At 34.6% G+C, this 23,580-nt stretch overlaps 1 protein-coding gene across 5 annotated transcripts in view; it reads right to left on the bottom strand.

Moving 5' to 3' along the window:
* STX17 (syntaxin 17) overlaps positions 1 to 23,580 on the bottom strand; it is a 71,804-nt gene that overhangs the window by 20,205 nt on the left and 28,019 nt on the right. For 4 of the 5 annotated variants that reach the window (XR_005367055.1, XR_005367054.1, XM_038552937.1 and 1 more), the window contains exons 4-6: positions 9,328 to 9,553; positions 1,682 to 1,797; positions 1,556 to 1,606 (exon numbers count right to left, since the gene is read on the bottom strand). Coding sequence is in view for 3 of the 5 variants with exons in the window: in XM_038552937.1 (XP_038408865.1) it covers positions 1,556 to 1,606; positions 1,682 to 1,797; positions 9,328 to 9,553 (393 nt within the window). In the remaining 2 variants the exon portion in view is untranslated. Of the gene's footprint in view, positions 1 to 1,555; positions 1,607 to 1,681; positions 1,798 to 9,327; positions 9,554 to 18,356; positions 18,424 to 23,580 lie in introns of all 5 variants that reach the window. The other variant, XM_038552939.1, reaches the window with a different exon arrangement.

Below are 23,580 nucleotides of genomic sequence, written 5' to 3'. Positions count from 1 at the left end.
ATGAGAAGCTGGGGCAAGAACAGAAGAATTAGATTAGCTGGCCTCATTAAGTCCTTTGCAGTGCTAGTTCCAATATTGTGTAATCTAGGGATTTCTTATACTTGAAAGCCAGATGTCAGGGAAACCATAATTCATATATATATAAAACCCCAAATCACAGTTTGATTGAGAACAAAGGACTAAACCTAGACATAAGCATGAGCAGACACAGGTTTGTTCCTGTATGTGCATACAGATATACACACACTTACATCCAACCTTCCTATACCTCCTGGGAAGGAAACATAAGAATAATTTAGAAAAAACAATGACAGAAAACCTGTTCTGTCTTTCCCACCAAATCTACTTTATGTTCCTTCATCTATGTTGATATCACTGGCCACGCAATTATGCAGAATAAGCTTTAATATTTTACTCTTCCATCTTCCTCTAATTTCTACTAAGTCTACCCCAGAAATACCTCTTAGCTGTCCTTTACCTTCATACTTGTATTGCCATTGCTCTTGGTGAAACTCTTGCTATTGATTTCTAACTAGTCCTCCTGCCTACTATCTCCTCCTTCCCAGAGCCATAATTCACACTGCTAACAGTAATCTTTCTCAAGCAGAATGGATCATATCACTCTAATCTGCTCAAAAATCTATACTGGCTCCCTAATATCTACAAATTTAGGTTCAAATTCTTTGGTATGGCCTTCAATGCCACCTCATTCTGGCCTGCACACTCCTTGCTTTGCCTGCCTATAGTAGTTCATGCTTTGGTTATTACTGCAATACTTGTCGTTCTTCAAAGGCCATACACTTGTGTACTCCATGTCTTTATTCAGCTGTTTTCAAACGCACCCTTCCCCACTTCCCATCTGTGGACATTGTACTCAATTTTCAAGGCTCAAGCAAATGCTACCTATCTCGTGAAGCTATCCTAATGCTTCTATCTCACAACCCTTGCCTCTCTCCCTTGGAATAAAATGCTTCTCTTAAAGCTGATAATACCTCCCTTCATACCTCATTTTTGCACTTAATAATCATGCTTGAAATTTCAGTTTTGGGGGTCCAACCTTATCAACAGCCACTATTAAGTCCTTGAAGGCAAAGAATAGGCTTCATTTACTTCTATAGCTAACCCTGTCGGACCCCAGGTGCCAAGGATCTAACACAGTACCTTTTAAATAACAAACATTTGATAAATGTTTATTAAATTTATCTGGAAGTTGAGGACCATTGGACTTCAATCCATGGTTCAACATCAGTCTTAAAAATTCTAATTTCTGGGATCCCTGGGTGGCGCAGCGGTTTGGCGCCTGCCTTTGGCCCAGGGCACGATCCTGGAGACCCGGGATCGAATCCCACATCGGGCTCCCGGTGCATGGAGCCTGCTTCTCCCTCTGCCTGTGTCTCTGCCCCTCTCTCTCTCTCTCTCTCTGTGACTATCATAAATAATTAAAAAAAAAAAATTCTAATTTCTATTGAAATTATAATCAAAAGCCTAGGAATTAATAAAAGCTTCTTATCTTATTAATCTAACATCTCTGAGCCAAAAACAATTAAATACTTACATTCACTAGGAGAGAGAAATCAGTAACCAGTTGGCTAAGTTCAATTAAATCCTTAAAAAGAGAGAGAAGAAAGTTACTTACTTTTTTGCCTAACAGCTACCAAAACAAAAAGAATTTTTAACATACCGCTTCTAAGGTTTCCCATGATTCTGCAGCATTTTGATCTCGAGGAATTTCAGGCAACGCATATACCTGAGTCATAGTCTGAGGATCAGCTTCAGCCTCAGCAGTGTGAAATGTTCCTGGATGAACACAGCCTCGTGTTTAGTTTATGGGCTTTTGTTAGAAAGCAGATAGCATAAATCAATTTTGTAAAACAATTCCCATGTAAAATGCTAACTAACTGAATTCAGGCTAAAACTAAATTGATCATTCTATAAAAATAGATGTATCTATGGGCAGATTATTCCAAGGGTAACAAATATTCTACAAAAAATCTCAAGAAGATAGCTACAAATGCCATCTACCCAATCTGAATAACTAGAGCTCAGTGTGGAAGAAGCACAGAAGGAGAACTATTCTATTTGGCCAACATTCCATGAAGAGACCCACTAGAAACAGGTTTCACACTTTCAATGTAAATCATTAACCTTTCCTTTGGATATTTTAGTAATAAATATCAGATTCAGAAGGTGTTACAAGTAGGGACATCATGTTTGTTTTTTTTTTTTTTTAACAATGAAAATCAGCCATTTGGGGTAACAATAAATTTGTTATCAAATGAACAACTCTTACCATGAAGATCTTTTCATACATATTGTCATCCTCCTTCTCAGACTCATTTTTCTAGCCCATGTCTCCATTGCTTCTATTTCTTTTCTGAGTTTTGAAAAGTCGTCAATCCACTAAAGCCTTCCTCAGTAAAACTGCTAGGATGATGAATTAATTTACACTCCAAACTCCACCTTCAAGTTTTTATTTCCTTGTATTGGTTTTCCCTATCATTCATTCATTAAACTGATATGTACAGAATGCCTAGTAAATGCTAATCGGTATGCTAAGGTACTATAGACACAATGGTAAACCATATAAACAGCTCCAGAAGTCAACATAGTACAATGGTTAGGAGCATGGGCCTAGTCAGAAAGACCTGGGTTAGATTCTGGTTTGGCTAATTACTAGCTCTTTGAATCATTGTCCTCATTTTTATTTATTTTTTAAAAAGATTTTATTTATTTATTCATGGGAGACACACAGGGAGAGAGAGAGAGAAGCAGAGACACAGGCAGAGGGAGAAGCAGGCTCCATGCAGGGAGCCCAATGTGGGACTCGATCCTGGGTCTCCAGGATCATGCCCTGGGCTGAAAGTGGCGCTAAACTTCTGCCCTGTCCTCATTTTTAAAATAAGGTGAAAGGGATGATATCTGGCTCAGTTGGAAGAGCATGTGATTCTCTATCTTGGGGTCGTGAGTTCAAGACCCATACTGGGTGTAGACATCACTTAAATGAATAAATAAAAACTTAAAATAAAATAAGGTGATAGGTATTTATTTTGCACTGTGCCTGGCTTAAATATTGAGTATAAGTGGCTTAGTAGTTACTACTACAATAAATAGGCATTGCTACTGTTACTATTATTAATGGAACTTACCATATTATGTACAATACACTATATTAACAGGCAAGGCCAGTATAGTCTGATAAGAACTATGATATGAATAAATATGTAATGCTGGTGAGCACAGAAGAGAGGTATTTAACCTAGATGTGGGGAGGGGAGAGTAGCTGGAGGTTTTGAAGCTGAAACCTGAGAATGAACAGAAATTACATAGGTGAACTGGGGCAAAGGTGGAGGGGAAAGCATAGTATTCAGGTCAGGGAGAATGATACATGCATAGGTTTGGGAACTGAAATACAGACTATGAAAGAGAAAAGCAAATGTTGAGCTCTTTTAGAAATCTAACGTGACATTATTCATGGCATTGTAAACTATGTTAAAGAATTCTGTTTTTCTCATAAGATCAATATGGAACTATTAAAAGGAGCTGGAAACTACTGGGAAGCTGGAGGGTGCCATAATCAGATTTCAGATTTAGAAAGAGAACCATAGCTGTAGTGTAAAGAATAGATTAAGGATAAAGTTGAAAGGTAAAAAAAAATTAGAGAGTGAAAACCCAGTTGGGAGACTTTGCAGTATGTCCAGTGCAAAATGATGATGGCCTGTTTGAGGACAGTGGCAGTGGAAATGGAAAGAAGAGATGTGAAGGTCTAATTCCTTTTGTCCTCCTTACTTCAAATTCAAAATATCTACCACTTTAATATTACCTGACAACTGTTATGTATTGTGTTAGGTACCAAAGATGAGAAAATGAGTAATACAAAGTAGATGTTCTCAAGGAACTTATATTCTAGAAGAGTTAGACATACAAAGAGATAAATCCTAAAACAGTAAGAGATTGCAATGGTATTTAGATAATCATATATAGGTACATACAATATTCTGTGGGTATTCTAAGTTTGGGATGGCATCTGACCCAGCTTGGTGTGGTGTGCAGTTTATGAGACAACGTCCCAAAATAGGTGATCTTACAAGACAAAGAAAATAGGAATATAAATTCTACATAGAGAGACCAGCACAAAAAAGGCCCTCAAAGAAGAAAAGATAAACCTTAACATAAAATCAGCAGGTTGGTCTTGCCAAAGAATGAAATAAAAGACACAGAGTTACAAACATAGAATATTATATAGATGGTTAGGAGGGGTTTAACCATAGACCAGTTAAAGACTTTGTACCTTATCTGGCAGACAGTAGAGAGCTACTAAAGTGTTACATGCAAAGACTTGACATAATGACATATGACACCTTATCTACTCCTAAAAGTCATTACTCTAAGTTCATCTTCTCAATTTCTTTTTCATCCTAGTCTATAACTGAATGGCATTTTATAAAACTGCATTACTATTTTACTTTTGAAATTTATGAATGTTTTACCTCTCGAGGAAAAGAATCTGTTTGAATTGTTTAGGAAGGGCATAGTCAGTTGACTAAAAAATATTTCGTAGGCTTATCAGAATTGACAGTGTTCTTTTAATTTTGAATTTTAGCTTATCTGAATACATTTCCTTATCTTGAAGAGCAAAAACATCAGATAAAGTTTTACATTACAACATTATGGCAAGTATCCAATATTTTAAAAGCTCTCTGATTTTTACAAATGTTTAAAAGAGTTATTTATCCTATGTCCTAACTTATCACATAAAGACACTTTCATTTTCCCATCAATCAAGATAAATGAATTCCTCTAAGACCGCTCTTCCACTTAATATTTCTATTGTAATAAGAACTCCAACTTCTTTAATAGGATGATGAATAATGATAACTTTGTTATCATTAACAGACCAAATGTAAAGCAGAATTTTATAATTACAACATCCACTCTAAGGATTTTTATAAGCCATAACCTTTATGCTATTATAGAGGATTTAAATGGAGTATACCAGGGTATATAACAAAATGAGGGGAGACTGTCATACATAAATTCTTGATCTAAAAAATGAAGGAGTGGGAAATGTTTGGCATTTTAAGTAAACCTAACAGATTTCCTCTGGTAAAAAATAAGAAGTGTTTAAGTCATTTACGTCTCACTTGAAACCAAACTGCGTATGCATCTTAGTTCAAATGGAGTCTTAGAACAAAGAAATCTGTTCTATTCCATGGAAAATCCTGCTGTAAACTTACAACTCTGAACATCACTAATCAATCTGAGGCATAACTAACAATTAAGAAAGAAATCCTTTAATTTCTACAACTTCCATAATTCATTTATTCCAGCTTATTTTAGAAATCACTACCTCAGTGAACATCTATTGACTTTGAACTTTTAGAAACTGCTACAGACGTGATGAGGGAAAACAGTGAGACAGATTATAGCTGCAGGAAAGAAGGATGAAGTACTCACCCTGTGCACAGAACTCAAATTGCTATTGTTTTATATGATGAAATAATCTAAGATAGTTCCATCCACACGCAAACAACTGCAAGTGTAAAGAATGTAGAACACATGTAGAATACATATATCACTCCCCAGTTTTTCAAACTCCAGTTTTAAAATCTTATTATTGACTTCAAACTCAAATAAACATGAAGATATTCTTATTTGAAGCTAATAACACAGACATAAGACTTTTCCCTTCTCTCTATACAACCAAACATTCTCTTTCTCTCTGTATTTCATGAAAGGCAATGATTCTTCAAAGAATTATAATACAACACAGAAGAAATTTCCACTAAACTTCAATATGTGAGGAAAAGTTTCATTATAAATCTAAATTAATTCAAAGGCATTTCCTGAATTCTTCGTGTTCTGACTGTTTAAAAATAGTGAAATTAATCTATTGATCATGAATACCAACCTATCTAGCCAAAGAAAATGACTTCTAAGTCATGGCTTAAGGAGTATTTTTAAGAAAATTAAAACCAACAGAAAACATATCTTCTTAATAATATACAAAACTATCCACGTGCTTCACAAAACTGTTCACTACATGTATATATACCTGTGATAAAATCTGATATTTCATCAAATTCAATATGCGGTCTGAAGTTCCCAGCAGTTTTAAGATTGGATTCTTTTCTTTTCTGAGTATTTGTTTAAAATGTAATAAGATTCTATTCCTATTGCACTGGTGAACTGTATGTGCTGGAAGGGGAGTAAGAAAGACAAAGATGGAGAGAAGCCCTGATTCACTCTATATGACTTGATATATCTTTCTAAATACAAATCAAATTTGTAGGTTCATCACTTCTCTTGGTGGGAAGCAATATGCTAAAAATGAAACTAGACACACAAGTGAGACAGAAGGGAGTTTCTCAGATCAAGCAAGATTGGCAGAGAAGATTTGCTTTAGGAACTCTCAGAATCTGGACAAAAGAAGCAGCAAAATCATCACAGCTTCCCCCTAAACTTAATAAGCTTCTTTTACTCTCCAGAGAACATAAAACACCCTATTCTACTTGTTATTTCTATCTGTAAATGAAAAACTATTTTTGTATTTTGATCTCACTCATGGAAATGTGGCAACATTGCTCCTGAATCTCTGCTGATATTTCCAACCAATTTATTTAGAATCAGATTGAATTTTTAAAGGAAGAAGTATTTTAAGGCATTTAACTTCTATGCAAATCAAACACATTTTTTCTGTATAGGCTGTCACTACTAAATGAGTATTGAAAGCAAAAACAAAGAAAAACCAGAAAGCACAGGATAAAAACATGTAGAATTGCAGAAAAGAGTCCATAACTAGAAGACCACACATGGAACAAACCCAATTCCTATCCTACTCTTAAGGTCTTATGTAAATCAGTTGCTTTGTTTTTATTCTTCTTCTTTCCCATCCTCTCAATTATTTGTTAATAATAATTCTGGATTTAAGGCAACCTAGTAGAATTTCTCATTTGGTGAAATTCTCAGGCACTTGGTGAGACAGGTCATTTTAACTGCTTAATGTTGGCAATGAATTCAAAGTCAAAGTACTATCTCACCAGTAGACCATTTGGAATTTGAAATTCTACACATTGTTTTAGGTATAAATTAGGTATTTTATAAATAAGATGACCGTCTCAATCAAATCAGCACTAGTTATAGAAATTTAATCATGTAGTTTTTCCCAGTGGCAAGTGATTAGGTCTTTAGTTGATTTGATGTTCCATGAATTGAGAAATCTAAGAATCAAAAGAGTTGGAAAATGAATTTTGTCATTTCTTCTTCCTCATCCTCTGGCTCTGCTTCAATCTTTTTCATCTTCTCTGTACATGTGCTTCCTCAAATGTTGCATAAATATATATATATATATTAATACCTGTCAGCTTTCCTACAGAGAAATTTAATTGCCAGCAAACTATGTAAACTGCCTTCTTCTCATAATCACCCAGTTCCTCTGATGATATATAAACCTAAGTTTGTTGAGCCCAAACCCAAGTTTGTTGAGTCCCACTGGCAGAAACTCAAATAATGCAGTAATAAAATGCAAATAAGACCAAGTATTAGAATAGTATCATATGTGAGAAACCTCAGAACTCAAACCTTTTGTTTTTGAAGGAATTGCTGGTGATGGGCAATTCAAAACTAAATAGCAAGAGACTGATATCAACGACTCTTTCCAGAAAAACCAACATATCTTCATTGTTGTTACTGTCCTCACAACTGTCACAGTGTTTAGGTAGATAAGAGAGCTGCTTAATCACATGGAAGCCCAGTTTCTCTATACATGCACATAAAGTATCAGGTTCACACTAAATGATATGAACAGCATTTAGCTGCATCATTATGGTGGTGATTAATACACACAGAATAACATAAACAGTAGCTACAAACTATCAAAAGGCATTATTCCTAAATATTCTTCAACCAAGGGGCTGAGTGGTAACATCTCCTTCTATCCTAAATGACACTTTAGGTACTGGTTATCCACAGAGTGTAGTGAGTATAGTACATCTGAAATTACAAAACTGCCTCTAAAAAAGTACTTATTCTCTCACATTTATGAAACATTTATTAATGGTCTACTATGTGCCAAGCACTATGTACTATGTGCTAGGTACTCAGGATATAGTAAAAGCAAGATTGCAAAGAAACTCTGGATGATGGCCTAAATGTTTCCTCTAATTTTTCAATTTTGACTTCCCTATGAATTACTGGATCATTAGCACTGAAAATAAAACGTCAAAAATAATCTGGTTTTGGAGACAGGGAATGGTATAAGAGCCTCCTACATACATGAAATGGTGAAAACTGGACAGGTATAACATCTCTTAGATTCTAATTTATAATTTATTAAGATTTAAAAGCATCTTAGAACATACAAAATATAACAAGATAGCATAAATTAAAAGGGAAACAAAAAAGGAAAAATGAAGGGAGCAATTATAAAATAAAGCCAGGACAGTTAAAAACTTTGGCTTTTGGTAGTTAAAAAAAATTCAGACGTAAGCATTCCAGTAAATAACTGAAGTAGAGAAACCTTATCAGTTATTCTAGCCAATATCCTTTTAATGAGATTTTAAAAAGACCAACTGCTTTCAAGTACTATTATGTATTAAACCAAGAATTTTTTTTCAGGGCTTCAATTATCAGTTACATTCTTAAAAAAGATATGATGAAAAGTTCTGCTGGACCGTTTCTTAGAGTACCATTTCACAAAAGCTGATAGCATGACCCTCAATGCAGGTTTGTTTTTTTTTTTTTTTAATGTTGTCTGTTAAATTCAGAAAACTGAGCTGATAGATCTAAAGTCCCTATGAAAGAAAATCAGAATGCCAAAGAAAGAGGTATGCCTGGTTAGGCTACTCTTGCACCCGGACATGAAGGGGGTATCCTCTGCAAATTAGGATGAAATTTTCAATATATAGACAAATAGGTACTTAGAAGTTCCACTCTATATAGCATAGCTTCAAAATTTTTATCCCATGAAACTTTATCTACATGCATTTCTTTTTTTTTTTTTTAAGATTTTTATTTATTTATTCATGAGAGACAGACAGAGAGAGAGAGAGAGAGAGAGAGAGACAGGCAGAGGGAGAAGCAGGCTCCATGCGGGGAGCCCAATGCAGGACTCGATCCCGGGACTCCAGGATCACGCCCCGGGTGGAAGGCAGGCTCTAAACCACTGAGCCACCCAGGGATCCCCTCTACATGAATTTCTAGGCATGCCCAGGGTCCAAGAATTCAACATACTGAAATAGGACGTGATCCCTGGAAACTTATGTATCTGCAATAGTTATACAAGATGGTGAACTGCATTACTATGAACAAGAGTAAGACTTAGTACGTTACCACCAACAGTCATGGATCTGGTCAAAGAAGGCTGTAGTAAAGTTTCTTCATCATTAAATTGTTTCTTAAGTTCTTCTACAGATTCCAGATGGAGTTGAAGAAATTCTGCTGTTGCTGCTGATGCTTCTTCTTTAACAGGATCTATCATTCTCTTTAGAAGTACTAGGTCATCCTTTCGGACTTTCAAACAAAGTGTCTCCATTTCTCGAATATTGGAACGGAGTTGCTATAAAAGAAAAAAAAATCATTAAAGCCACCATCTGTTAAAATACCTTTATTTTCAGAGGTAATCTGTGATAATGATCATGAATGGAAATGATTTCCAGTGTCCTCTACAACAAAAGCTACCTATAACATTTTTCTATTTTTCATGTCTTTAACCAAATTGAGCTTAAGAACTCATATTCTCATGTTTTGAATTTATTTAGCATTTTTTCCTTCATTAAATGTGATTATTACAAAGGTAACAAACACTCTTCATAATAAACCAAACAGTGTAGAACATATCAAGAAAAGCTTAATGATTTCCCTCTTCACCAATCCAACCACCTCTTTTAACCCAGTCCTCCTACACATTTCCCAATGCTCATGCAAACATTAACATATATAGACTTTCCTTTTACAATGAAATGGATAACATGTGCAGGATAATCTATAATTTGTTATTCCTCACCCCAGTGATGTAACAATACCATCATGGGTATACTGTACTCCATGGTATGGATGTATAATTACATAAAGGGTCACTGCATAAATAATAATTTATTAAATAATATTATTTATTAAATAATAATTTATGCAGTGACCCTTCCAAGTGATCAACAGTCATGCATGTTGTTTCCAAAACAGGAGTCCTTGAATATATCCTAATATACCATAACAGTATATATTAGTATTATAGTATATACATTGTACTGTATTTTGTAGAAATGATTCCCAAAAGTGAGAGTACTCAAAGGATCATGTGCTTTATTTCAATAGCTATTATCAGTAGCTAAAGTAAATAGTTACCTAAGTAAGAATTTATATTACCACCAAAGTATGAGTTTTCCCACATACTGCCAGTACTACATGGTTATCTCACTGTTGCTTTAATTGCATTTCTGAGTGAAGTTACTGGATTTATATCAAATTATTTCCTCCTCTTTTTAGAATCATCTACTGACATAATCATAAATTTTCCTCTAATATGCTGATACGAGTTATGGGTAGGTTTCATAATATAGAGCCATCTTTACGTTCCTGAGAAAAACTCTTCCTGATCACATATATAATTTTTTGGACTCTATTAGCTAATAAATTACTTGGACTTTAACACATGTCTGTCTATATGTGCGTGTGTCTATATTATCTTTACTAGATTTAAACTCACTATAAGAGGTTTGGGGTTGTGCTAGCTTCACAGAACGACATGGGGAGTTTTCCATCTTTTCCAATGGCCTATACTTTGAAAACATAAAAACCAAAAATATTGTTTGACAATTAAATAGAACTTACTTGCATGAACGATCTGAGTATGATGCTTCTGAAAAATTATAGATCTCTATAGTATTGACCATATATTTTAGAATATACTTTAATATTTGTGTAATATCTTAAATTCTTCTCCCCTATTGCACTTCCACATATTCTAATGCAAGTTCTGTATAATAGGACAGAATGTATTAACTTCTTTAATTTCTCAAGTACCTACTCTGGGTGAAGTATTACATCCTATATTCTTACATTCCACATTATTAACTTATAGAAAAATCAGATCAAAGAAAACTTGCTTAGAATTTACTTAATTTTATCTAGTAGCAAAGCTTAGTTAAATTAAAACCCGGGTATTTTTTTATTAAGTTTTCATTTTAATTCCAGCATAGTTAACATGTAGAATTATATTAGTTTCCTGTGTACAAGACAGCAATACAACAATTCCATACAATACCCAGTGCTCATCCCAAGTACACTCCTTAATCCCCATCACATATTTAACCCATTCTCCCACCTCCCTCCCTTCTAGTAACCATCAGTTTGTTCTCAGTTTATAGTTTGTTTCTAGGTTTCTCTTTTCTCCTTTGCTGGTTTTGTTCCTTAAATTCCACATATGAGTGAAATCATATGGTTTTGTCTTTCTCTTATTCTATTTAGCATTGTACTCTCTAGCTCCATCCATGTTGTTCCAAACGGTAAGATTTCATTCTTTTTTTGGTAATGGGTGAATAATATTCTGGTATGTGTGTATCACATCTTCTTTATCCATTCATCTATCCATGGGCACCTGGCCTGCTTCCATAATTTAGCTATTGTAAATACTACTACTATAAACATAGGGGTGCGTGTATCTCTTTGAATTAGGGCTTTTGTATTTTGGGGGTAAATAACCAGTATTGCAATACTGGATTGTAGGGTAGTTTTATTTTTAACTTTCTGAGGAGCCTCCTTACTGTTTCCGCAGTGGCTGCACCAGTTTGCATTCCCATCAACAGTGCATGAGGATTCATTTTTTTTCCATATCCTCACCAGTGCTTATTTCTTGTGTTTTTGATTTTAGCATTCTGACAAGATAATTGATTTCTCTGACAAGTGTAAGGTGACATCTCATTGTAGTTTTGTTTTACATTTCCCTGATAATGAGTGATGTTGTGTATTACTTCATGTGTCTGTTGGCCATCTGGATGTCTTCTTTGAAGAAATGTCTGTTCATGTTTTCTGTCAACTTTTAATTGGATTGTTTGTTTTCGGGGTGTTGAATTGTATCAGTTCTTTATCTTTTGGATACCAACTCTTTATTGGATATGTCATTTGCAAATATCTTCTTGCATTCAGTAGGTTGCCTTTTAGCTTTGTTGATTGTTTCCTTTGCTGTGCAGAAGCTTTTTATTTTGATGTAGTCCCAATAGTTTATTTTTTTATTTCCCTTGCCTTAGGATATCTATCTAGAAAAATGTTGCTATGGCCAATATTAGAAAAATTACTGCCTGTGCTCTCTTCTAGGATTTTTTTTTTCCTTCTAGGATTTTTATGAAAACCTACGTATTGGGATCCCTGGGTGGCGCAGCAGTTTAGCGCCTGCCTTTGGCCCAGGGCGCAATCCTGGAGACCTGGGATCAAATCCCACGTCGGGCTCCCGGTGCATGGAGCCTGCTTCTCCCTCTGCCTATGTCTCTGCCTCTCTCTCTCTCTCTCTCTCTCTCTCTGTGTGTGTGACTATCATAAATAAATAAAAATTAAAAAAAAAAGAAAGAAAACCTACGTATTCTTAAAAGTCCAGCAATCTTCCCATTAAACTATAACCATAATTCATATATATGGTACCTTAATATAATCTAAGGTATTTATTTTATTCTAGCAAAATTAAAAACAATTCTGGAAAAAATAGTTTAGCTACAACCTAATGTATCTTGTGAGATATTCTGGGTGAATAAAAAAAGTTGTGTTTCCATCTTGCCATGACTCTATATTTTCTTTAACCTTCTGTCACTCTTATGTGAACTAGAAAACCTAAGGATAACTGTACTGTAAGTTTAAAATATGTGATATAGGGGATCCTTGGGTGGCTCAGCGGTTTAGCACCTGCCTTTGGCCCAGGGCACGATCCTGGAGTCACGGGATAGAGTCCCACGTCGGGCTCCCGGCACGGAGCCTGCTTCTCTCTCTGCCTGTGTCTCTGCCTCTCTCTCTCTCTCTCTCTCTCTCTATCATAAATAAATAAATAAATCTTTAAAAAAATAAAATAATAAAATAAAATAAAATATGTGATATGCAAGCATTACTACGGAAAAATCATAGAACATAGAGGCATATGTGATCATCTAATACAATCTTATGATTTTACAAGAGGGAAACTGGACTCCAGATGGAACACAGTGGCAGAATTAGGTCTAGTGTCCAGTTTTCAAGTCCTGGAACAATACTATTTCTAACATACCACCAATTCTTGGCTGTGCAATTCCTTTCTGAACTACAGTTGTAAAGCTTGGTTACGTAGTTGCCACATAGTCCACAAAATATTTTAGGCAGTATTATCTTGGAGAAGCATTAAAGTTTCTGCAGCTAACGACCATTTGCTTATGACATTCTTCCTCTCTTATAGAATTTGTACATGTTTATGTCCCCAAATTATAGTGTCTGGAATTCTATTGCTAAGGGTAGAGAGGAAAATGTTAAAAGAAAGAAAACATCCACTGAACTATAAAATCTGACACTAAAGTAACAAAAACAAAAATAATGGCTAAATTTCTATTAACACTTACTATAAGCTGTCCATTGTACTATGTATTTACCTTCATCTTTTTTACCTCCACAGCTTACCTTTAAGCAGATATTACTACTATGCTCATTTGGCAGAAAATTAAAGACATTTTTAAGTTTTTTTTTAAAATATTTTACCTATTTATTCATTGGGGGGGGGGGAGGCAGAGATACAGGCAGAGGGAAAAGCAGGCTCCCCAGAGGGAGCCCAATGCAGGACTTGATCCCAGACCCCAGGATCCAAAGGCAGATGCTCAACCGCTGAGCCACCAAGGCGTCCCCCACAAGACATTTTTTTTAAAAAGCCCAGGATTACACTTCTAGTAAAAAGTACAGCCAGGAATTAAATCCAGGCTACAGAGCATATGTTCTCAACAACTTTTGTACATAGCTATACTATCCAACAGAAATATAATGCAAGCCATAAATATAAGGTATATATATATATATATATATATATATATATATATAATATTTAAACTTTATAATAGTCACATTAAAAAGTAAAAAGAAACAAGTTTAATGTTTTATTTAACCAAATACATTCAAAATATTACCATTTCAACATGTGATCAATATAAAACTTATTAATGAAATATTTTACATTCATAGCACATCTCAATTCAAACTAGCCACATTTTTTTCAAAGGGGACTTGAAGTCATGACCCTGAGATCAAGACCTGACCTGAGATCAAGAGTCAGACATTTAATAGACTAAGCCACCCAGGTACCCCCAAATTAACCACACTGTAAGTGCTCAACAATTAAATGTGGCTAGGAGCTACCGTATTAGCACAGCAACAGAATCGCTCCAAAATCAAATAAAAGGAACAGGATAGTAAGGCCATATGTGAAAAATATAAAGTAGGTATTTCTGCCTCTGGGTGTAGCAAGATAGATAATTCAAACTAACCCTCTCACCAATGACTAGTTAAAGCATTGGCAATGAAACAAATGACAAAGAAACAAAATTCAAAGGCATCAAAAAGCAAATAAAATAGTAAAAAGTTTGTAGGCCATGAACTAGACAAAGGTGGAAAACCACAGGTGAGTCCTGAACTCAAAGCCACATCTGCTTGGAGGTATTTATTTACCAGAGTGTTTGACAGCCTCACAAATTTCTGGGTAAAATACTCAATGTGGGGGCCTGCTAAATATAACCACTATGGTGCTTTGAGCTGGGATCTGAAAGAGCTGTACCCAGAGAGCACAGGTGATCCTGAAATAAATCAGCCCTCACATGAACTATAGTTTGGCTTCCAGTCTTTTGGGTAGTGTATAAAAATTTTAATCCTTGAAACTATATAAAGATAATCGTGGGGCAGCATGGGTGGGTCAGCGGCTTGTGCTGCCTTCAGCCCAGGGTGTGATCCTGGAGACCCAGGATCGAGTCCCACGTCAGGCTCCCTGCACAGGGCCTGCTTCTCCCTCTGTGTCTCAGCCTCTCTTGCTGTCTCTCTGTGTCTCTCCTGAATAAATAAATAAAATCTTTAAAAAAAAAAAGGTAATTGTAGAAAATCAGTACCCCAGGGGCTTAGAGGCAGTAAATGAAATCCTCTCTAGGGGAAGATAATATTATCCCTATCCTCAAATAATTTCTATAAATAAGTTTTCAAATATAATGCCCACCAAAGATAATTAAGCACAGAAGGACAAACACAACATGGAGAAAGAATAGCAGAAACAATAGACAATAGGAGCATCCAAAGGGACATTTGATATGCATAAAAGCAAATGTAGCCTAAAAAACTATGGTTACTTTGTCCAAAGATATAAAAACCAAGCTTGGAAATTCAGCAAACAATGGAATTATAAAAAGCAAAATACAGGTTTTTAAAAAGAATGAATATTCTATAGTTTAAAAATAGAGTATAGAGGGGTACCTGGGTGTCTCAGTTAAATGTCTGAGTCTTGATTTTGGCTCAGGTCATGATCTCATGGGTAAATCAAGCACTGTGTTGGGCTCTATGTTCAGTGGGGAGTCTGCTTGAAGATTCTCTCCCTCTGCCTCTCCCCCCATGTGCTCTTTCTCTCTTTCTAAAATAAATAAATAAATCTTTAAAAATAAAGTATACAAAAGAAAAAATTTAATAAGAGTTTAGCTGTGGAGCACCTGGGTGGCTCAGTCAGTTAAGCATCTGCCTTCAGCTCAGGTCCTGATCCTAGGGTCCTGGGATCGAGCCCCACCTGCTCTCCATCTCCCTCTGCCTGTCACTCCCCCTGGCTTGTGTTCTCATCCTGTCAAATAAATACATAAATAATTTTTTTAAATAGCTGCATATTAGACCAACTCAAGACTTAGTAAACTGAAAACTAGATATGAAGAAACAATGTAAAACTATGTAAAAAAGAAACTATGTAAAAAATATAGAGGAGAGATAAAAGACATAGGATATAGTTAGAGAAGAATACAATATACATCTACTTAGAATCCTAGAAAAGTACACAAAATAAATTTGAATAGATAATGACTAAGATATCAAGCCACAGATTCAAGAAGGTCAACAAATCTCAATAAGCATAAATAAAAAGAAAAACATATAGCCAAATAGGGAAAAAAGAAAAGAGAGAGGGTAGGACCTCTCAGAAGGAGCTCAGAAGGAGCTCAAAAGGAGCTAGAGGCAATACAAGTTCTTGCAAAATAGTCTTACCACTTCAGAGGCACTACTGCCAATGTTGCACATGCTGCAGTTAACCTTCAAACCAGATGTGTGTCTACTCTGTTATGTAACATCTGGTTCCTTCATCCAACATAACTAGTCCAACTTTTTTTCTTCTATCAGTCACATTCTGGGATCCAATATATAAATCCAACATTACATGTATTATGTATAACTGTTCTAAAGATTCTTATTTTCTGTGTACTCTATGTATTAGAATAGCATACACTGCCATATAATGTAAAAACAAAATCTATATATAAATAATGAAACCAACTATCCATGGGTTATACCAACAAAAACAATAAATCTTGAACAATGACAAAAAAAAAAAAAAGCAGTGTCACACCCAGTAGGCAATAATAAAGATCAGAAAAAGAAACAGTAAGACTATAATATGACTTCTCAAAGCAACAAAAGCCAGAAGAGAGCAGAATGATACATTCAAACTATGGAGAAAAAACTGCTATCAAGCTAAAATTTTATACCCAGCAAATATATCTTTCAGGTAAAATGAATATAAAAACTGAAGGAATCTATCTCCAGGAAATACACAGTAAATATAAAGATGTCCTTCAGAAAGAATAATAATCAATCCAGATATTAAGTTGGAGATGCAGAAAGAAATGAAGTATATTTAAAAAATAGTAATAAGAAGAAAAAAAAACAGTAAAAGTATAAATCTACATGACCAGTAACTATACTAAAACAATAATATCTTTTAAATACATGTGTAAGATTAAAATAGCATTTAATCTTGGGGGGGGCATATATACAACTAAAATATTTCAAGCTACCTATACAATCTATATTGTTTATGATGTATATTGTAATTTCTAAGAGTATATAATTCCAAAACTAACAAGAGAACAGTTGGGTCAGTAAAAAAAAAATACAAGTGAAGATGGGATATGAAAAAGAACACAGATTATGTGAAGGAAGTAGAAAGCACATAAGAGGCTGTAAGATCTAAACCTAAATACATCAACAATTACATTAAACATAAGTGGAATATTCCAGTTAACAGAAAAATTTTCAGACAGGAAAATATATGAAACTCAAGAAATACATCTAAAATACAAAGACAGTTAAAAAAAAGGGTAAAATAACAAACCATGTACAGCTGACCCTTGAACAACATGGGTTTGAATCTGCAGATTCAATAAATTAGACTAAATTTGAAAAAAGGTTCATTGTTTTGGTGGAACTTGACATGCTGAATCCAAAATGTATATGGAACTGCATATATAGGCTGATACTAGCTTTGAAGAAGATTAAGAAAACTTCCTCTATTAGATATCAATTGATTATAAAGCCACAATAATTAATACAGTGTGGTATTAGTGCAAGAATAGACAAATACACCAATGAGACAGACAGCCAAGAAACCACCCAAACATATATGCACTGAATTTACAACAAAGGTGGCACTGCAGAGAAGCATGATCTTTCCAAAACACAGTGCTTGGCCATTTGGGTATCCACATGGGAAAAAAATAAAACTGAACACACCACTTTACATGATACACAATAATCAACTAGATGGATTATAGACCTAAATGTGAAAGGCACCACAACAGAACATCTTTATGACATTAGGATAGGAAATACCTCTTATATGTGGCACAAAAAGCACCTAGAAAAAACTGATAGTCTTGACTATATTAAACTAAATGAACTTCTAGTCATCAAGGAATACAATAAAGACAGTAAAAGATTAACCACTAAGTGGAAGAAAACTGCAACACATACGCTGATAAAGTGGTCACAGACAGAATAAAGAACTCATAGCTAAGAAAAAGACAAAAAACCTGTACAAATGTGGGCAAGAACTCTAAATGGGCACTGCTCATAAACAAAGAGTTACACACAGCACCTGGGTGGCTCAGTCAGTTGAGTGTCTGACTTGATTTTGCCTCAGGTCTTGATCTCAGAGTCATGAGGCCCTGTCGGGTTCCCAGCTCAACAGGGAGTCTGCTTCTCTGTCTCTCTCCCTCTCCCTGTTTGTGCTTTCTCTCTCTCTTAAGTAAATAAATAAATCTTCAAAAAAAGAAAAAAACACCCAAACAAACCCAGAGTTACTCAATCTGACTAATAGGTAAAATTAAATTAAACCATAGTTAGCTACCCACCAGAATAAAGTTTGACTTTCCTAAATATTGGTGAGGATGTGGAGACCACAGGAATTCACATTCATTGCTGGAAGGAGTATAAAATTAGTACAATTATTTTGGAAAAGTTTGTCATTATACTACAGTTAAAATAAGGATGCCTAATGAACCAACAATTCCTGTCCTAGGAATACATTTAACAGGAATGTATGCATGCATATACAAGTAAAAATATACAAGAATGTTAATGGCATCTATAATAGAAAATGAAAACAAAACAAAGAAACCTAAAAATAACCCAAGTGACCATCAACATATCATAGTATATGCTTACCAAACACTATGGTAAACTCATACAATGGACTGTATACAGTAAAGAAAATGAATGAATACTGCTATAGGCAACAACACAGATAAATCTCAAGCCAGACACAAAGGATATATTCTGTTTATTTAAATTTATATAATGTTCAAAAACAGACTAAATTAATCTATAGCTTAATGAGACATTTTGGTTTTAAAACTATACAGAAATATTAACAAGCAATGACCACATAAATCAAGATAGTAATTACTTTTGGTGGAAGAAAAGCAGTTGTTATAGGAAAGAGGCTATAAAGGGTTTCTAGGATGCTGGCAATTTTCTACTTCTTGATCTGAATAGTAGTTATGTGAGTATTCCCACTACAATTTGGTTAGGTGTATATTTATGTTGTATATATTTACAGCACATATGTTATATTTCACAATAAAAAGTTTTAATAACATTTTTAGAAAAGAGCATTATATTAACCTGTATGGCCAATTAAGGATAGAAACAAGTGTTTTTCTTAAAGGAGTTTAAGACTAAGACTTTATTTATTTATTCATGAGAGATACAGAGAGGGGGCAGAGACACAGGCAGAGGGAGAAGCAGGCTCCATCAGGGAGGCCAATGCGGGACTCAATCCTGGATCCCAGGATCACACCCTGAGTCAAAGGCAGACGATCAACTGCTGAGCCACCCAGGCGTCCCAAGGATAGAAACAAGTTTGAAAGCATTTGGGTAGGGGTAAAAATGAGTATCAACCTAAGTATGGAAGTATATTACCTATCACCTTGTTGGATAAAAGATTAATTCATTCATTTGACTAGATTGTGCAGTTGTAAGGACAGAGACTATGCTTGTCTCTGACACTATACCATAGTGTCCTTAATGCCATATTTGATCCCTGATACATGGTTCAATTCAATAAATACGTAAATGAATGAATGCTTTCTTAATATTTTCCACAAAGTGGCAAAACAGTACTTCAACAACAAAAGAGATCTCCAACTCTCAAGAATGCAACTAGATCTGTTTCCTAAGAATGCATAATATAAGCCACTAAGCATATGAAACATTTCATCTTTCATTAGCTGGAAGAAATAATGAACCATTTTTTTGGAATTTTTTTCTGACATACAAGCATAAAATAGTGACGTGGAAATGAAACCCATGAGAAAAAGCAACCTTAATCGTTAAAAAAGGAATAATGGAAACACTGATACTTTAGAGAAGTGAATTAAGTTTTTTCTGGAGAAAATACCTCTGTGATACCATAGAAATTATATGTAATAGGAAGAACTTTTTTGAAAGAGAAAGATAGTTTCTAAAAGGTGAAATGCTGACACTATAAATAAAAAAAAATTAATCTGGTAAGAAAAGAAAGTGGCATCTAAAGAATCCACTATGGTTGTGTATGGTGTGCTATAAGTTCAGAATTTTAAGAGACTTGTTAAAAAAAAAGAAAGCAAGCCATGTGAACAAGGATGAATACAAAAGAGTGGTGTGAAACAAGGAGATTCATGTAAGTAAAGTAAGAGCCCAGAATGAGCGGAGGCTGAAGAAAAATGTTAAGAACAATAAAAAGGATTTAAAAAATACATGTAGAGCAAGAACAAGAAAGGAGGATTAGGTCTACTGCTTGGGGCAGATGGTATAATGTTAACAGATGATGCAGAGAAAGCACAACTACCAAATTCCTATATTGCTTTTGACTCTCTATTAAGGACAAATATTCAAAATGGAAAGGAGCATAAGAAACATACTCAAAGGAAATCTGAAATATCTTATTGTAAGAATCTAGACAGGCTTCATGAAGGAAGTGCAATTTGAGCTGTCCCTAAAGAATGTATTAGGAAAGCAGAAGATATTAAATAGGCCAAACTGGGGAAGGACAGAGGTGTAGTAGAAGGGTAGAAGTCTTCTAAATACTATATTTTGTCAATTTTAAGACACATCTTTCCCACATTCTAACATCTCTGAAATTGGAATGCATCTTAAAATAGATGTCAAAAAAAAAAAAGCAATGGGCCATTCTTAACTGGCAGCACTTTTCTTCCTTGGAGGTACACAAAACAATGGTGTATCTTACAATAGATGGTACCTAAGATTTCATTTCCTCCCTGAGGTTCTATAGTACCTATGCCAATCAGAGTAGAGGTCAAAAACCTAAATCCTGATTAATCAGCTTATAAGTACCTCAAGGCAAAATTAAAATTTAAATTCAATTGAAGCTCATAATAATCTAAAATAATTTATCTTCTAATAGCACTCCATGACCATGGAGCCAAAACAGAGCCACTCAGGAGCCCCAGGAGCAGTATCTTTCTAAATGTTTTCTGAAATCTACTATCTCAGAATCTCTAAGGTACATCCTAGAAATCTGTGTTCTCAAGAAGTTCTGTATCACCATTGTTATGGAAACTAGGCTGATCAAGAGCATTCAGAAAGGTTTTATGGCAATGCGGGGGACTGCTCCAATCAAGCCTAATAAATCATAAAAGTAAGATCCGAAAGAATCAAAGTATTTTCAAGTATCTTAACTATATTTCATAATGAAACTCAAGAAGATTTATAGGAACATGAAAATACCTAGCACTCAAAAAAAAAAAAAAAAAAAATCTAGCATTCAGCCAGGCAAGGGCCTCCCAATCAAAGATCATTGGAAACACAGAGAAATAGGAAAATATGACCCATAATGAGAATAATCACTTGATTGAAACTGACCCAGAATAAGCAGATATATTAGAATAAGCAGAAAAGGATAGTAAAACAGTTATTATAAATGTATTCCATATGTTTAAAAAGTTAAGTAGAGACACAGAAGATATAAAGAGACCCAAATCAGGGCACCTGGCTGACTCAGTCAGTAGAGCATGCAACTCTTGATCTCAGGATCCTGAGTTCAAGCCCCATGCTAGGGGTAGAGCCTACTTAGTAAAAAGAGAGAGAGAGAGAGAGAGAAAGAGAGAGAGAGACCTCCCCCAAAATCAAGGTTCTAGAATTTAAAAATGTAAGATGTGTGATTAAAAATGCACTGAATATATTAACAGCAGATTGGATGCTGCTGCTAAGACTAATAAACATGAAGGCACAGAAATAACACCAATCAAAATGAAACACACGGAGAAAGAAGAATCCAAAAAAAAAAGTTAAAAGCTTCAGTAAGTTGTAAGATAACCTCAAGCAGTCTAACACATGTGTAATTGGAGTCTCTGAAGAAGAGGAGAAATAGGAAGGGACAGAAAAATATTTAAAAAATAATAGCCAAAATTTTTCAAATTTGATGTAAACTATAAACCTAAAGATCCATGATGTTCTACAACTTGAAAGCACAAGAATTGTGAAGAAAATGTCACCAAAGTTCATCATAATTGAAGTACTCAAAGCCAGGGATAAAGGGAAAACTATAAAAGCAACCAGAGAATAAAGACATATTACACAATGAAAATAGTAAGTTTCATAGGTAGCAGGATAAGGAGATACAACAGAATAAAAAATACTCAATTCAAAATAAAACTGAAACATCAATCACAAATTAAAATTACAATTTCATAAAACAGCTTGGCACTTTCTTAAATAGTTAAGGAGTAACAATAATATGATCCAGCCATTCCCATAAGTATTTATTCAAGAGAAATGAAATCCTTTGTTCATACAAGGTCCTGTACTCAAAATGTTCGTAGCAGCTTTATTTTTAATAACTCTAAACTGGAAACAATCCAAATTTTTATCACAGATAAACAAGCTGTGGTATACTCATACAACAGAATACCTACTCAACAATGGAAAGGAATGAAATAACGATACACATTGTAATACGAATGAACCTCAAAATATTTATACAGAGTGAAAGAAGCCAGACAAAATAAGTGCTTATTTCATGATTCTATTTATATAAAATTCTAGGAAATCCAAACGCTGTACAGTGATTGCTTGGGTACTCAGTGTGTGTGTGTCTGTGTGTGTGTGCATGCATGCACATGCATGGACAGAGTACAGAATGAAAAGGAGTGCAGAAGGATGTGGGAGGGAGAAGCCAGAAGAGTTTCAATGGGGTATGAAGGAACTTTTTGAGGCAATGCATATATTAATTATCTAGACTGTAGTGACAGTCTCATGGTACACATGTCAAAGTTATCAAATTGTGTAATTATATGTCAATTACATCTCAATAAAATTGGAAAAAAGAAAAATACAAAACAGTATCATTTATTATTTATGAACAGTTAAATGCATAGAAATAATAGTTGTTGCTGGCTGGCTCAGTTAGTAGAGTGTGCAAGTCTTGATCCTGGGGTTGTGCATTCCAGCTCCACATTGGGAACAGAGCTTACTTTAAACAATAAAAGTAATTTTTAAAAAAAGATGATAAATACTTAAATCAAGAGAAAATATTTTCTTCAGATCAAGATAAGAACAAAGTAAATGGAATCAAGGAAAGGTACACAAGGGATTTCAGTGGTATTTCTTTTTTTTTCCCCAGTGGTATTTCTAAAGTGCCTTTAAAAAAAAGGGGGGGGGGGGAAGGAGCACCTGGGTGGCTCAGTCAGTTAAGCATCAGACTCTTAATTTCAGCTCAGGTCAATGATCTCAGGGTTGTAAGACAGAGCATGGAGTCTGCTTAAGACTCTCTCACTCTCTCTCCCTCCCTCTTTGCCCCTTCCTCCTCTAAAAAATAATAATTATAATAAAATTTTTTAAATAAAAATTTCTTAAAATTTCAAAATTATTTTAATACTAATTATATTAAAATTTTTTTAAAAGGAAAAGCTGTGACAAAATGTTAATATTTAACAAAGTTGGGTGAGGAGTACATAAGTGTTACATTATTTTTATATTTTCCATATCTTGTATGTTTGAAGTGTGTATGTGCATAATTTGTCAAAAAGTTACTTCATTGGTTAGGTTGATATCAGGGTAGGTCCTTATTCCTGTCAA

The sequence above is a fragment of the Canis lupus genome, chromosome 11 (assembly GCF_011100685.1).
Source record: "Canis lupus familiaris isolate Mischka breed German Shepherd chromosome 11, alternate assembly UU_Cfam_GSD_1.0, whole genome shotgun sequence".
Lineage (NCBI taxonomy): Eukaryota > Metazoa > Chordata > Mammalia > Carnivora > Canidae > Canis > Canis lupus.
This window is presented reverse-complemented; position numbering and strand designations above follow the sequence as displayed.